The sequence below is a fragment of the Chelon labrosus genome, assembly GCF_963514085.1.
Source record: "Chelon labrosus genome assembly, chromosome: 12".
NCBI lineage: Eukaryota > Metazoa > Chordata > Actinopteri > Mugiliformes > Mugilidae > Chelon > Chelon labrosus.
Genome location: NC_140345.1, coordinates 8,033,853 through 8,050,618, shown reverse-complemented (window position 1 = coordinate 8,050,618; position 16,766 = coordinate 8,033,853). Strand labels below are relative to the sequence as shown.

Below are 16,766 nucleotides of genomic sequence, written 5' to 3'. Positions count from 1 at the left end.
TACAGTATATTCATGTAACACATACAATTAAATATCAAACCTGTCCTGCTCGTACAGCTTTTTGCCATGTTCTTCTCTTCACTTTACAAGACTCAGGTCATGCAGTATAATGGCATTAGCTGTCTGTAGAATAATAAACTTACTGTAGTAACTGCAGGAACAAACCACAGACTTGTTTTGTCACTGTTACATACTTTGTCCACCAGAGAGCACTGGCAGATTTATTTTGAAAAACCTCTAAAATTATTCCGAGCTATTCTTTAATAACCAGATTTAAGCAAAACTTATATTTGTATACTCTCAGTATTTTTAAATATAGATATATAATCATTGACCTCCTAATTCAGCACCCACCTCTTCCATCTGCAGATATTGTATGTCTTATTGGTCCTAGGATGGAGGTATGGCAGATATAGATAATAAGAGACTGTTACCCATTTAATAAAACATATATTAGATTTAAAAAAAGATTTTAAAAGATTAAATATATATATATGCGCTGTATAATGGAAGGTTGGGAATGAATGATCACCACTAGATGTCACTCTACACCAGCATTTGGTCCAGCCTTCTCTCCGTGTCTTCCTCCCTCTCTCTGCACATTCACAGGCACCAATGCGGACAAGCACACATTAGTGATAGACACACTCTGACAAAATACACGACTCCGTTCAGCCAATCAGAACTTTCTTGTGCTTTTAGGCGTGCACATCTCTGCTGTCACTGATCTGCAGTGGGACACCAACAGGGGGCGCTGCTCCTCTGATATCCTGCCTCAATACGGTCCTCTACTACGCACATAGCAGCGGATTATGTAATGTTTACTATTATGGCACTTTATCCTTCGCGAGGTAGCGTCGTTTCCCGACGTTGTGCAGCGTAAAATGGGGACAGTCAAAGTGATCACACGTGCAGAATGCCCTTCTCATCGCACGTGCGATCCTCTCACAAACGCGCATCTTTCAGTCAGCCCTCTCACACAGGTTCATCTCCGCCACTTGCCTTGTAAATTGCAAACACGGGGTTAGCCGAGTTTACGCCAGGCCACGCCCACTCGGTCCAGCTGGTGGCAACACTCGTGATGACATCACCGTCGCGCGCACCCATTGGACCCGAGACGTCTCACACTTGTCCAATCGCCTGCCAGTGAAGTGACGTCAGCCGAGACGGGTCCCGTTCACTTACAGCGGAGTGGGCGGGGCGTGGAGATTACCGACGTCAGAGCGAGCGGAAATCTGCGCCGTGATTGGCTGAGAACGGTGAAAGTGAGCGTCTGTTGCTGAGAGAAAAGGGAGAGGGAAAGCGGTTTGCAAAGGGGCAGCGATGCGACTGCTGCGCCACACAGGAGTTGACTGTTTCTGAAAAAACTTTGCCAACTCAGTACGTTCATTGTGTTTGCTTTAATAGGAGGAAGAAGGACAAAGAAAACACACGTCGAAACAGTTTGAATTCTGTGTGGCAAAATATAATCAGCCGCATTGTGGCGCTTTAATTCTGCCGCAGAAACTTGTGTCAAGAAGAAGGGTTGATGCATTATCACCGTCTGCTCAGGGAAGGCACTTGTGCTGTCAATTATGGTAAACATACTCATTTTCAAAAGGGGAGGGGACATTTGTGTGTTTCCATTGGCTCACAGATGTGTGCTCCCTCCTCTCAGCCCTCCCTCATGCTGTTCCTATGGTTCCCAAAGCTTTTATTGGATACTGTAAAGTTTGGGACAGGACACCGGTCTGGCTCAGCATCCTAGTCGCCATTGGCTGGATCCCCCCGCCCGTCAACTGCTCTTTGACAGTCTGCCACGCCCACTGCTCTGTTGCAGCGCCGTTAATTGGCTACTGTACCTGTCAGCGACCTCTCATTGGTCGACTCGCCCAGCTGTTAGTGGTTCATTCACCATTTTGTGACTATAGTGGAAAAGAAGACCGATAGTTTTTTATAACCCTGTTTGAGTTTCTGTGGGGAAAAGACATGTTTTGCGGAGGAAAAGTAAAGAGTGAGCCCGGACCGCACAGCCGTCACAGCCGACAGCTAAAGGATGTTAGCAAGAGTTGCACGAGCCACCTCAACGTCAAAATGAGACCGTAAATCTTTCCGTGGCGAGGGGGAAAAAGCTCTGTTTGGGTGAGTTGAAACTAAGTTAGCACAAGACAGTGAAGCCCGACTGTTTCTTTTTTTACCGTTTTTTAAGGAGCAGCGAGTTAGCAGGAGAAGCAACGACTGCCAGTCCGTGGTCGTTCGGTTGCCCCGCTACCGTCCGGAGAAATGGAGTGACAACGCTTGCAAACCGAAGAAGAGCCGAGAGAAAGGGGAGGGGTGGGAGTGTAACAGCCTAAAAACTTTCTGAAATGTTTTACCGCAGTCCCACGGACGACCGAGAAACACTTAAACCCTCCCCGTTCTTTCAAATACATCAGTAATATAAGAGTGGAGTACTTTTTTCCTTCACCTCAGTTGTCGAGTTTAGCGTGGAGCAGCGCTAGCGTAGTAAAAACAACCGACCTAGTTGCAGCACTACAGCCCAAATGTTTACTAATAGCCACGCAGGCTTATTTGCTGTTTATAAAACAGACCTGGGAGTAAATAGTCCCGAATAACATCCCGTTTCCTTGTGGTCTGCCTCACTGTGTCATAATGTGCCACGGTTGCGTACTACGACTACTACAAGCACCATTACTACTAACTGAGCTGCTTACTAGAGCGAAAAGATTTTCCAAGTTTTTAGCAAAAATCATCACACAGAAGTCCGTGTCCTCTCTGGATCCATTAAGGAAGACGGAGTGTTTGCGTGTACACTCCAGTGATTATTTGCATGCCAAACATGGTTGTGTGGTGAAGAATTATAGGCTCGTCTGGTCGGGATAATAAAATGAAACCGGTTGTTTTTGTGTTTGTTACCGAGCACGGTACGGCACAACAGATCGCCTGACTGCCTCGAGTCATAATACTCCTTTGACATTGTGTAGCTCCTCTCCCTCGTAGTACTCACAGAGACCAGCGCAGGAGAAGCCGGGGATGCGTTCGGTGTTTTCTCGGCTTTTCCCCTCGTCGTCACTCCACTTTTTCTGCACTGCAATCCCGCAATCACAGTCTGAGCACCCTTGTCACCTCTGACTTCAACATATTCGAGGTACATTGTTTCAGTGACAGGAATGCAATCCTCGCTTTAACGTGTACACATCTGTTCTGCAGATTTCTACTGCATTCCTCACGTCCTCATTATTGCACTTGTGTGGCCCTTTGCATGTAGCTTGTTGAGCTGCTGGCCATTGATGTGGCATTGACAGTTCTGCCATTTGGTCCCAAACAGGAGCAGTCGCCCCTGATCTATGCTACGACCTCCTGATCAATATGGGTTTGGGCACACACATATTCCAGGCCTCAGTGTTTCTTTTCTCTATTTTATTATATATATATATATATATATAATATTTACAGTCAGACATGTCATTCTCTTAACAGCTGTCAGTATCATAGTACGTCACATAGGATGTTCTCCGTAACACTTGCATGCTCATACACACTTCACAGCTCGCCCTCTTGCTGAAATATGTTTTCTTCTACTTGTCGTGTCCGTACAGTCACTTCCCACTCATTCATGAGCACGTAAGCTAAGCGTGTAGCAGGGAACATGTTCTTTTTTTTGCTGTTTCATGTGTGAGTGTGTTCCCCGGTGACCCACTTTGAGGGCAAAGCCGCCCTGCCATGCTTGGAAGTGCACGAAGGGCCACGGTCGGCATCGCAATCACGGCGGCTTTACCACCTTCTACAAATACAGATGTATTCTTCCATCGCACGTTCTTCCTTCCCCATCCTTGTCCCCGTCACTGCAGCCCTGCGCCCATGCAGACACCCATAAAATGCTTTTAGGAGAGGGATGAGCTGCAGTGTGTGCCTGGTAACTACGCTTACGCTGACACATGGTGCAAATGCAGCGTTGAAGAAGGTAGACGCAACCTGGAGACAGACGTCGAAAGTCTGATGCACCTTGTGTACTATAAGCTGCTCAGATGCCAACACATTTCACACACACACACACACACACACGCACAAACATCCTGTGCCATGTTGCAGTAGGGCATAGGCTAAATTTGCTACAACTGACTCAATAAACTGGCATCAAGGTAGAGCAGTAGATCTGTTTATAAATTCTGTGCAACTTAATTCTCTTGTAGAGTTGACAGCCTTATAAATGACAGTTCTCTGTGTGTGTGTGTGTGTGTGTGTGTGTGTGTGTGTGTGTTGACGTGATCCCATGTCCTACCTACAAATATATTGCCTACAAGATATATTTGTAATCTAAAAATTTTGGAATAATAAACATAGTTTTATTTTCCTTTTTACATAAACGCAAAACATGAGCTGTTGTGTAAAAAGTGTTAATGTGGCATGAAAGATGTGTGACAATATATAGGTCCAAGGGAGACATTAACGGTATACGCATGACTGCACCATAAATACCAGAGAGGGTATTTCGTGTGTGTAAAGTTTGTTGTTGCTGTGCTGTGGAGGAGTTTTATACTGCGTGAACGTTCACTGGCTGCAAGGGCGTCTTTTTGCTGTTTAAGGAGAAGTCCGGTCCGACGCCATGGAGACGTTGATTATCTGTCTATTCATGATTTACAATAGTTTTGGATTAGACCAGCAAATATCTCGCCGTAACCTACTGGAAGGCGTCTTGAATTACCTCTTTGCTCAAAGGACAATCAGGATTTTTCAACGTGATATTTTTGGTCCTAATTTTAATAAACAATTTACGCACACAGGAGTGCAGATGCTGATTCAGATTTTGCCTTGGAATCTAGGGTTATCTCTGACAAACACTAACAGTCAAAAGTCTGCAGTTATCACCAGTTTAGAGGCTGATTGTCGAGTACATAGTGTGTGTAATACTTTTGATCTTTCAGGGAGGAATTAGACGTGTGAAATACTGCATCAAATATGTGATATTACAGGAATTATAGATACTTTGTGCATAAATTCCTTTACTTTTCAGTGTAATTTCATGTAACATATTTGCGTTGGTATTTTGTCTGGAACTTCAAATACAGTTTTGTGGATAAGACCGTCGCTTGCCCAAACACATGTTTTTCAGGATGGTGTTAACAGTGTTCAGTTAATTTGATTGGCTTTCTGTGATAAATACTTGGAAGAAAATACAAATACCTAGCTTTGAAAGTAAAGATAGGTCCGTGTCTGATTCTGAAACTCCTCTGTTATCTGCAGGTTGTGCACATAATCTGCCCGGCATACCTTCAAAGTTACTGAATGTGAACACACACACATGCCTACCACAGGATTATCAGCAAAAGCCTGGGGGCCGTGAGCATGACCAAACGCATTTTTCTAAGCTAAGATCAGATTCTCGCGAGTCATTTATTCAGCCAGTCAGTCAGCCATGTGGCCCTGACTCCTTCCTGTATTTTCTAAGTCTCCGCAGTAACGCCACAGGACCAGAGCTCCCAGTCCAGGCCTCAGTATCTGCTCTAATGAAAGGGATACTTAGATACTTAGAAGGTACATTCCTGCAGTCACCGTCTCTTTCCCATGCTTTTACAAGTCTTTAATTAGAGAGCGAATAATGTACTGTGTATGTTTTTTATGTACGTGTTTATGTTAATAATGTATGATATAGGATATAGTCTACTTGTAATTGTACATGAGATATTTTAGATTGATGAGGTCAGATGAATTTTTACACCTATGAGATGATGAGAAAACTCTTTGTTTAATTTGTTCACACATTTAAGAGGAATTAACAAATTTTTTCTGTGATACACATTTAGAAACGAATGTCCGTATAAATGTTCACGGATATTAATAAAGCGTCATTTTCAAATCTCTGCATCTGCAGGAAGCGTCACAGTTACAGTACAGTAGATACACTCCCGGTGTGAAACTACACACATGGCTGTAGTTCAGAGAAGAGACAAACATCAGTATCAATATTAGTAAAGGTATCGGCAGGAAGTGATCAATATGTGTGTATTCTGCTGCGTTGACAACGAAAACGGGGGACAATAAAATGAAAACCTGCATATATGATACATGTTGTTTTATTTTAGGACGGAGGTTAAAATGCAGAGTAAGTGACGTGCGTGTGAAAGACTCGGGTTGTTTATTAGTCATTCAGACCCAGGAAGAGATGCTTTTCTGTGCTGCAGGAAGTGCAACTGCTGTGTTACTCATTTATATTTGCGTTGTTTGCATTGTTTGTTACGGCAGACAAACGGTTAACGGCAAGGTCACCTTATGTTCGTGTGACAAACTTTTCCAGTGTCTATAACAGGAAGTCTAACTGTGTGATTACATCTGTATTTGTAGGAATTCAGGCATTGGTGAGTTGCCGAGCTTAATCGAGGGGAGCACATATACGCACGTCTGTGTATGAGTGTTTGAGTGTGTGTCGCTGTATTTAGCCTGTAATCTTGCATCAGTGAGTGTTTGCCTGATCCCGTGCCAGCGTTTTAATTTCCCTAATTTTGGGCATATCATACCACGGCAGATTATTCCAAGTGTATTGTCTTTTTGAGGAAATGTGTGTATGTGTGTGTGTGTGCATGTGTGTGAGTATCAGTGTGACATTGACAAAAGGCGACTGTGAAAGACTGAGACATCGAGACTGAGTGAGAGAGGGGCCGGCGAGTGCTAGAGTGACTGTGGAAATTCCCAGTGACTACACAAGAACGGCCTATTTGAACAAACATCCAAACAGCCGCATTCTCCGACCTCCCTCTCTCTGCCTCCCCCCCCTCCTCTCTTTCTGATGTTGTACGGTGACCTCACCCAGGCCACTGCCAGCCTTTTTCCTCCCGATGGAAGTCAAAATAAATGCCGTGTTCATTCCCAAGTTGATCACGGAGCATCAACTCTATAAGTGTGCTGTGGAGAGATCAGGCGACCTGTAGTATGAGTGTGTGTGTGTGTGCTGGCGTGTGTGTGTTAGATGAAGAGGAAGCATTTTTGGTCTCTGCATGCATTTAAAATTGAGGAGATGTTAGCCTCGTTAAAGAGACGAATCGAACCTGGTGACTTTGCGTAATAACCTTTTATTTGTTTGTTTGTTTCTTCTCCAGTTATGTCCTTCATTTAGCATTTTTGTGGACTCTTTATTTTTGAGTAAACTAATCCACAAAGCTAACCAATCAAATCATGAAGAACTAGATCAATAATTTATCACATTTATCACAACATACGCTTCCCTTTGCCAGTTCATTGGGTAAAACGAATGCACTCTAATATCACAGTCCTGCATTAAATCTGCGAAGGTTGTGATATTCAGCTTTTGTCTATTTCAGTAATTGAATTGTGTTGTGTTGTACTGACACATTAACTATTATTCTGACAATCGCATTTGATCACTTTTCTGTTAGGTGTGTTATAGGACTGTTTTATTAGATTGCACTCATTTTCATTAGTGTACCGTATTTGTGTGACTGTAACCATCTTTTTTTAAATAATTTTTTTTATACATTTTCGTAAATTTGTGTTCAGCCCAGAATGATGACGCATTGAGAAGAACGTTGATTTTTAAAATAATAATAATAATAATATAAAAAAAAACATCCTTTATTTTTATGAAGCAGTCATTTTTAAAATGTAGTACGGTGGCTCAGCGCACTGCATCTTAAAAAAAACACAGATACAACACAAGCGAATTATGACGTCTTCATCAAATTTAATATTACATGTACTGCAGCATATACTCACAATACCAGCAAATACGAAAACACAATGCAAGAACGGAAGTATTTCCAGCGGACCCGAAAAAGCCATTAACCTGGCTGCGTCCTTCTTATTGCGTGGTTACTAAGTGTTTTATTTAATTTTAGCTTGCCATTTTTAATGTTGTGTGTGTGTGTGTGTGTGTGTGTATTCCAACTTTTGTTGGCAACATTTCTGTTTAGAGTGCTCGCATTGGTTTTCTGTATACGCTGGTGTTAATGCATTGCGTTTGTATTCTGTTGTTGTTTGAGTTTTTGCAGCATATGTGTAATTAAGATGTTCCCTTATATTGCTGGTGTTTTGTCTGTTTGCATGTGTTTTCTAAAGTTGCTGTGCCTTGAGGTCACTCAGCCATCATAATGTAGCTCTCAGTAATGTTGTATTCAAGGTTTTACCTACTTTTGTGTATACAAAGTAAAAGCAAGCACACAGAGATATGATGTACTTTAATAGTGAGTCAGGCAAGCATGGATTGAGCCAGAACAGTGTAGCATACTTACTCCAGGTGTGACGTCATTTTTGTTCTCAGCAATTTTTGATTATGAAGATAATAAATGACCACCTGTCTTCTCCATCTCCCTCTTCCTTCCTAGCCTGCAATACAGAGAAGAGAGGAACAAAAGAGGAAAAAGTCAAGGAGGACAAAACAGAAGAGAAGTGCCTTAGAAGTGGAAAGAGAGGAGCGCCACAAAAATCTGCAGCACTTTGTGAAAAGTGAAGAAAATGGGACCGCTGAAGAAACACAGAGGGCGTTCACCGCCATTAACTAGAGGCAGAGGGGGGAGGAAGAGAGGGGCATCTCAGCCCCTCCAAGAGAAAGACCCCAAAAGAGTCAAGAGGGAGACGTTTGTCAAAACCACACAGCACACACCCAACACTCTGTCTAAACGCAAACACACTCCGCCCACAGCCGCCAACTCTAACGTAGAACCAGTCACAAACAGCAATACCCCCGTGGGGGAGGAGCCTGCTGAGCTGAGGAAACCTGTGGAGTCCGTTGAGAAGGATGGAAAGAAAGCAGAAGAAAACGCAGAAAAGGAAAAGATAGTGGGCACAAATGGAAACTCTACCTTGCCCTCTAATTCTGTAACATCTCTTACCTCTGCCCCAGCGCCACTCTCCACAGCGACACCCCCTCTAGCCACCAGTCACAGTCCAAGTTCAGGCTCAGTCTCTAGTAGGAAAACAGCCACATTTAAGGCCCGCGTACCCAAGAAAAAATACACATATGAGCACTTTGCTAACAATGCATGTGCCATGACCACCATTACTACCTCCAGCCCTGCACTCATACATAACAGTTACTGCAATATCAACAGCAAAATCAGTGATAGTGTGAATACTCCCAATAATAATTTCAAGAGTAGTAACAATATTAGTAATAGCATTAATAAAAGCATTAATGTTAGCATCCATAATAGTAGTAACAGTGACACTACAGGTGGTGTTAATAATATTAATAACAGTTGTGCTGGGAGCCATAGTACTTTTATCAATAGCAGTAATAGCAGAAGAAATAATTGCTCAGGTAATCCGCCATCAGTGCTAACTGTGGATAGTAAAGCTACAGAAGCAAATCACTTTGTTTCCACGGAGGATAAAACCCTCAGGACAGCAGATTTCCAGGAAAAAGAGTCTCAAGCTGGGGAAAATGAGTCAGAAGGGGCCCCTAACTCAGTGCGCTCCTCCTCAACTGATACGGCCAGTGAGCACTCAGCTGACCTGGATGCGATGGAAGCAACAGGACCAAGCCTTCATCAGAACAACTCCCACATCCCAGCTCCTCTCCATAACTCACATCTTAAAGAGGCCAATCTTTCAGAGGGACTAGCCGAAGCTTTGGCCAAAGGTATGAAAAACCAGAGAGTCTTGGCTCGCCAGATAACCAATATGAGTGGGGTTGACGCTGCAAGTAGTGGAGACTCTTACCTCCCATCACCTGTGTTTAGGCCAGGGGTGGTGCGTAGGGTGTGTGGAGGTACTGTTGAAGTCCAGCTCCAAGGAGAAGAAACCCTTGTTAAATACCCTTTTCATGGAGGAAATATGTTGTCTTCATCTTCAGGGGCTAAGAGCACTGTGGAGTTCATTTTAGATGCACCCCCACCTGGTGTGGCACCTGTGGCTGTTGGGACCCAAGTGTGTGTGCCATTTGGTGGAGAGGAAGGGGGTCCTCTGCTGTACAGAGAAGGGATTGTTGCTCAGGTGGACCCCCACCCTGGTGTCTCGTTTCCTTACCAGGTGCTCCTGAGTGAAGACAGAAAAACTCAGAGTGGAGGGGTGGGAGAGGCGAAAGAGAAAAGTAAAGCAAATGGTCAGGCCCAGTGGGTGTCCCGACAGAGCCTCAGACTGCTCACCCCTCCCTGGGAGGTCTCTCATTTAGATGGTGGGAGGGCAAAGGAGAGAGAGCGGGAGAGGGAAAGGGAAGAGAGGGAGCGGCGGGAGGAGATGGAGGTAGAGAGGGAAGTCTGCCAACTGAGTATTGGAATGGGTGTGCTGGGAGGAAGCACAATGTTGAGTCATGGTTATTCACATGAAGGGGTCACAGGAGGGCATACCTATGGAAATGTACATCCACCTACCCATTCTTCCTCCGTGACTTCTAGTAGAGCCGCCAGCACACCTCACGGCTGCAGAGATAATTACTCTGAGCGACAGAAACAGCCCGACACTCCGGAAGAAGATGTAGAGGTGTCTTGTTTCAACATGGGCCTCAGCAGCGGTCCAAAACCAAACGCTGGGACTTCTCAGCACAGAAACATCATCTCCAAGTCCAGTGGCTACCCTCCCTCCTCCCCCCAACTCTCTCTGGTGCGGGGCCTGAGACCCCCCCACCTCTCCACCATAGCTACTTCTCAGCCACCCCCTTCCCCTGCCTTACTGGGGTCTGAAATTAACAACACCACCTCAAACCTACCTCCATCCAAAACCACTCCCTCCCAGACCCCTACTTCCACTTCTGGAGGGGGATCCTCCTCTACCTCCTCTCGCTCCAGAACTCCTCTGTCATTGGCTCAGCAGAAATACAAAAAGGGTGATGTGGTGTGCACCCCTAATGGTATTCGTAAGAAGTTCAACGGTAAGCAGTGGAGGAGACTCTGCTCCAGGGAGGGCTGCATGAAGGAGTCTCAGCGTCGAGGATACTGCTCTCGACACTTGTCCATGAGGACCAAAGAGATGGAGGCAGCAGGTGGAGAGAGGGGGGGAGGAGGCAGCAGCTCAGGGACAGTTACTCCTTCTGACCTTCGGGGGAGGGCAAGCAGTGAGTTTGAGTGGGACGACACATCAAGAGAGAGCAGTGAGACCAGTAGCCGAGGAGACTCCAGACCCCGCTTGGTCCTCCCCTCCCTCCTCCCTCATGACCTGTCATCACGGTTTGACTTTGATGAGTGTGAGGCTGCCACCATGCTCGTGTCGTTAGGGAGCTCCCGCTCTGGCACCCCATCCTTTTCTCCCATCTCCAATCAGTCGCCCTTTTCCCCTGCCCCCTCTCCCTCACCCTCTCCACTGTTCGGTTTTAGGCCGGCCAACTTCTCCCCGATTACTGCCTCCCCAGTCCTGCAGCACCGCAGGCACAGGCAACCCAGTGGTACGGGGGGAGGAGGGGGAGGGGGCAGTAAGGCAGCAACCCCGGGTGGAGGAGGAGAAAGGGAGAGACACACTTCAGGTATCCAGCCCTCCTTCCACAGTAACCTGACATTTACAGTCCCCATGAGCCCCAGCAAACGAAAGCCAGACGCGCCTCCTCCACCACCCCTCCCCTCAAACCACCACGATTACACACCCAAAACAGAGCTGGAGCAGGGTGACCTCAACAACTCTTTCAGGGTGCTGTCCCCCCAAACCCCAGCTTCAAATTCTCGCACACACACACCCACTTTCTCTCGACCCAGAGGAGTGACCACTCCGTCATCCAGCAGGCCCCCGTCCTCTACTGCTGTTTCCCCTCCTCCTCTGCTGGTTTCCCCAACTCCTCCTTCTCCTCTCACCACAGATGGAGGGCCTCGTCGTGTGGTCCCTGTATCCCAACAGGCCTTAAGGGATTCCCCTGTGATTGTGAGGAATCCTGAAGTCCCACTGGCAAAATTTACTGAGTGTCCCATGGGTAGAGGAGTAGGTGGGAACGAGGGAGGGACAGATAACACTTTATCTAAAGACACTGCCATTAACCCCCTTACTCCTCAGCCAGTTTCCGGCCTACAGGTTCCCGTCCCGATTAATGCTGCTGCAGCCACAGTTCCCAACGGCACCGTCATTCTGCGGAGTCCAGCCCAAACTCTGGTGCTTGTGTCCCCGACACCTTGCTCCCTGCCCTCCACTGACACCCATGCCACCCCCCTGCAGGCCCTGTCAGTTACAGTCAGCACAACAGTCACCGCTCCTGCTTCAAGTAGCACGGACAGCTCTGGGGAACGAGAGGAGAACAAGAGCACAGTGTTTGGTGGTGAGGTCCAGCAGCCAGTTCCCTGTCACCCTTCTCCCACTGCTCTGCTGCCTCTGATCCTGCCAGCGGAAAGCCTTCACCCTGTCCCCCGGAAAGACATCATCATGGGACGTCCTGGCACAGGTGAGGATTGGTGCATTTGTGTGGGTGTATTTTTTTGTATGTGAGGTCAGTTATTTTGAAGGAATCCAGACAAACTTTTGGGAATTTAACTGGAGCATAAATATATTATGTTTTCCATTTGTGCATGCTCGGAGATTCTCCCAAAAAAAAGCAAAAATACTAATAAATGTGTTTTGTTAATCAGAAAAATATAAATTATAAAAAGATAATCTTTCTTGGACATAGAATTAAAATATGAGTTATGTAATATCAATTCAAAGTGGAAAAAATGTTTTCACAAAACTAGACTTTCTGTTATTCCTGCATGATATATAATAACTATCTATCTACATTTATAAATGAATTTAATTAAAGAAATATTTCCCTCTCATTTTTAGCAAACCTAAATTTTATACACCTAACTACCTGGGAAGGATTATTTTGCAACAACCCTAGTAGTGTGACACCACTTGATTAGGGGCTCTGTGGGTTTAAGTGCTTGATACATTAAATAAAATTTATAATAAAATACATAATTAATACACATTCTCCTGATAATAAACAGTATATGCTAAATTCAGTTATTAGACAGCTGAGGAAAAACACCCTTTCTTTCTGACTCTGTAGTGTCACTTAATGAACAACACAGTGACAACTCAGATTGAACTGAGGACGCTCTCTTTACTGGCCTTGAACCAGCATGTTTTTGCAGCAAGATGGAAATAATTTCAATACCCAGGAAAGATGATGTGACTGTGCAGATACATTTTGTTGTAAAGCACTGAAGGAGAGAGTAAAAATTCTTTGCATTGTTGTGACTTTAGCTGAAGCTACTGCAAATTACCTAAACATTTTAAAAATTAGAAGGCTGAAGAAAGTGAGTGTAAATGCTTTATGAGTTTCTCTTTTTTATTTTAAACGCCACACACACTCTCTCTGTCACACACAGACACACACACACACACACACACACACACACACACACACAGATCTTGAGAGAAAGCTGTTTTAAAGCTTCAATGTCAAAATGACATTTTCCTGTCAAGCAGAATAGTATATAGAAAACATGGTTATTGATTTGATATTTTTTTCTGATTGCTAAATACCGGCAAACCATTAATATGCTCATCAAATACATATATTTCAGCCAAACAACCATAATGATTCTATTAAACATATATTAAAATTTTGCACAATGTTTATTTCATATAATAACTAATGTCTGAGAGCAGATGACACCAACAGTGTAATATGAGGTTACATTCACAAGATCATGCCTCGACCTCTGATGCCCAGTGAAAGAAGCTCCTCTTAGCCAGCATGCTGTTGTCCCATATGGCTCTAGTTGTCTGTCCGCCATCCTCATGTCTGTAACACTAAACTAAATGCTGAGGCCGGTCACGTGACCCATGTAAGCCCTGGAACGAGCACCTGTGATTCATCAAGTCAGGACTAGGCTCGCTGGAATCACTCCTGATGACTAGAAAAAAAAAACACACACTATATAGTAATATGAGCCATAAGCAGTGAAGCTTTCTACATTGTGTATAATACAATATTTAGGGATATATATTAAATTATAGGTGTATGTGAAGGGCAAAAATTACCAAAGTAGAAATTAAATTGCAGTTGATTTTAATTAGAAGTGGAAGAGACGAAAATAATTTCTGTTTATTCATGTGCGAGTGTGTCTCAGAGCGTGTGTGAGAAGGAGAAAATGTATGCGTGGACATGCATGCTGTGGTGTTTTTGTGCTTTCTGTAGGGATTAGACCGCACGTTCCACAGGATTAGCTTTGTTGATACTGGAGAGTCCATGTTATATTTTCAGTCATTATAGAGAGAAACTTAGTGGCTGAGTGGAAGCACTCACACCTCACCGTATGGACAGCGCAACTGCATGGGTCTCTAATAGAAAGGAAGGCAGATGTTTGAGTGAAATTAAAGAGGGATGAAGAGGAGGAACTGTTGTCAGGGATGCTACACAAGAAATTAACATTTAGAAACAAAAGCAAAGATGGTTGTGGAACGTACGTGTGGGCTAGATGAAGAGAATCTTGGCCAGTTTCCCCCAACTTGTCTTACGAGTTGTCTTGTCTTTAAGTGAAGACGACAGCATGTATAAAATAACATAAAAGGTGAATTCAAATCTTGTCTAAATCTTCTTCCCTTCCGTTCAATAACGTGTTTTTTACATGTGTGTGGCTGACGTCTTGGCTCGACTGTTGTCGTCGTACTCACTAGAAACTGTTTCCCCCAGCTCTTGGTGTGTTCACGTGTTTGTTTGTTTAATAGTGACTCATGAAACGATGTAGTGAGACAAGGTGTGAGCAGCCTCCTTGGCCTGTGATGCCGAGGTGGGGTTGATTCTAAATGTGTGTAGGATATATGCTGTGAGTTTCTGTGTATTGTGTGGGCGTGTGAAGAATTAATTTCTCCTCCTGTGTGGGAATATGCTGTACCATAGAGTATGTGAGTGTATGAGAGAGAATTATTCATCATCAGCTGAAAATAAAAGCCTACTTTTCAGTTCTGTTATATGCGGACATGTAGTTTAGTGTAATTCACTTCACCACGGCATTTTCACCCTCGCTGTTTTTGTACTTACTGCTGTGCAGACGTTCACGAGTGTGACTGGGGAGTGGACAGGAAAGAGACTGCTGTCATTTTGAGTGTATGCTCCCCTCGCAGATCCTCTTTTTTTTTTTTTTTTTTTTTTTTGCAGCTGAAGGGACGCTAAATGAATGAATGGTATCTCTGTGTGAGTGCACGCACACTCGGCTGTGTGGGTATTTTCTATAGAGTTGAAAAGGGTGTGTGAGCTTCTGCATACAGTCATAGGAGAGTGTGAAGTACATGGGAAAGTGGGAAACACCATGCATGTGTGTGTGTTTGTGTAGGTGTTAGTGAATCAACAGTAGGTAAGCCTTCTGAAGTTTCAAATCTTAGTTTACTGTTTTTCAAAATATGTTTTATATTGTTTGAGTGTGAAACTGATACTTTCAGATGTTGGGCTCATTTTTACTCTGTCGTCTCTTGGAATTGTTTAATGCACTCACTGCAAAAAATAATGTGGAGGCTTCTTTTATTTTAAAATACTTAGCATTATAAATGTGTGTGTCTTTGTGTAATAAAGATTTGGAGGACACGCTCAATATAAATTTGATCATATTTATATCCAAGGGTGCATACGTCTGTTCATGTGAGGTTGGAAACACTCAGAAATGAAAACAATGTCACTGATTATTGAAATTCTCCTGCGTGGGTTTCCAGTTGATAACACATTACACCTATTCAGTGACACTACATGTATCAGACAGCATTATTTAAAGAAAACTACTGCTGAATAATTACATGATTAAAAATGTAGTCAAAATGTTCAGAACTTGGCTTCTTTACAAATGAATGAAACTACTATGAAATATATGGCACTAAATAAAATGACAATTACAGTAAATCAATATTGTTCTTCCACCTTATAAATTGTATATTAAAGTCTATATATAGTGCAGATATCATACATACAGAGGAGTACTTCTTGTCTTTTGTCTGTTAAATATAGTTTAACCCAACAAACACGCATGCACATCGATTTGCTGAGTTTTTGTTAATTCGCCCAGAAATAATGCAACAATCCCCTGACACAGTAAAGCTGACACTGTCACACACTTTTAACACAGAGCATATCTATGCTCTGTGTGTGTGTGTGTGTGTGTGTGTGTGTGTGTGTGTGTGTGCCTTCCCACATGAAACACGCTAATGAATACATACATTAAACGTCTTTTGAAGCGTTCATGTAACTTCCAGGTGAAAAACTGTTAACGGCAAGGTGAAGGATGAGAGCTTTTTTTTTTTTTTTTTTTTTTTTTTTTAAAAGTATTTATTTATTTTTTAATGGTGTCACGTGTGTGTGTTGCATGCGGTGTATGTGTTTCTGAGCCAGAGTAGCAAAATGTCAATCACTGAGTACCGGATATGATGTGTGAGCCGCCAAACGTCTGTTGCCATGGCAACAAAGCAAACATCACACTGATGTAGCTTGTACATAACACGGAATATTCACAAACAGAAATAGCAGCCCCTGTGTTTGTGCGAGTGGCACGTGTGCTTGTGTTGCTTTTCACTCGAGAGAGGAGGAACTTCAGCACGCTCACATGTGTTTACACGCCAACATGCTATTGATGGCTTCTTCTTACGCCCGTTGTGGGGGTTTTTAGTCAACATTCCCTGAAAACAGAAGTGGATAATCGGAGGGTTTCCTCTAAATTATTCCAACAGCGACTGAAGTGTTCCAGGCCAAATCTAAATTACAAACGCCACTTCCACACCTTCCATTTTAAACTTTCTGAAATTCCTATTATTAGCACTTATTCAAAAAGTATTTTACTTTGTTTCTCTGAGTGAGTACAGCGTTCTTAAACGGCATCAGTTCAGGTTTTGAGTCGGTGAGGAAGGTATGTGTGTGGTGTCGTCCAAATCACCAGAAACACCTGCTCTCGCTG

At 43.8% G+C, this 16,766-nt stretch overlaps 1 protein-coding gene across 3 annotated transcripts in view; it reads left to right on the top strand.

Moving 5' to 3' along the window:
* Nucleotides 1-1,915: 1,915 nt before the first annotated feature.
* Nucleotides 1,916-16,766, top strand: part of cicb (capicua transcriptional repressor b) — a 33,806-nt gene continuing 18,955 nt past the window's right edge. For all 3 annotated transcript variants that reach the window (XM_084556153.1, XM_084556152.1, XM_084556151.1), the window contains exons 1-2: nucleotides 1,916-2,121; nucleotides 8,316-12,286. In XM_084556153.1, the coding sequence (XP_084412279.1) occupies nucleotides 8,446-12,286 (3,841 nt within the window). In that variant the 5' untranslated portion in view covers nucleotides 1,916-2,121; nucleotides 8,316-8,445. The remainder of the gene's footprint in view (nucleotides 2,122-8,315; nucleotides 12,287-16,766) is intronic.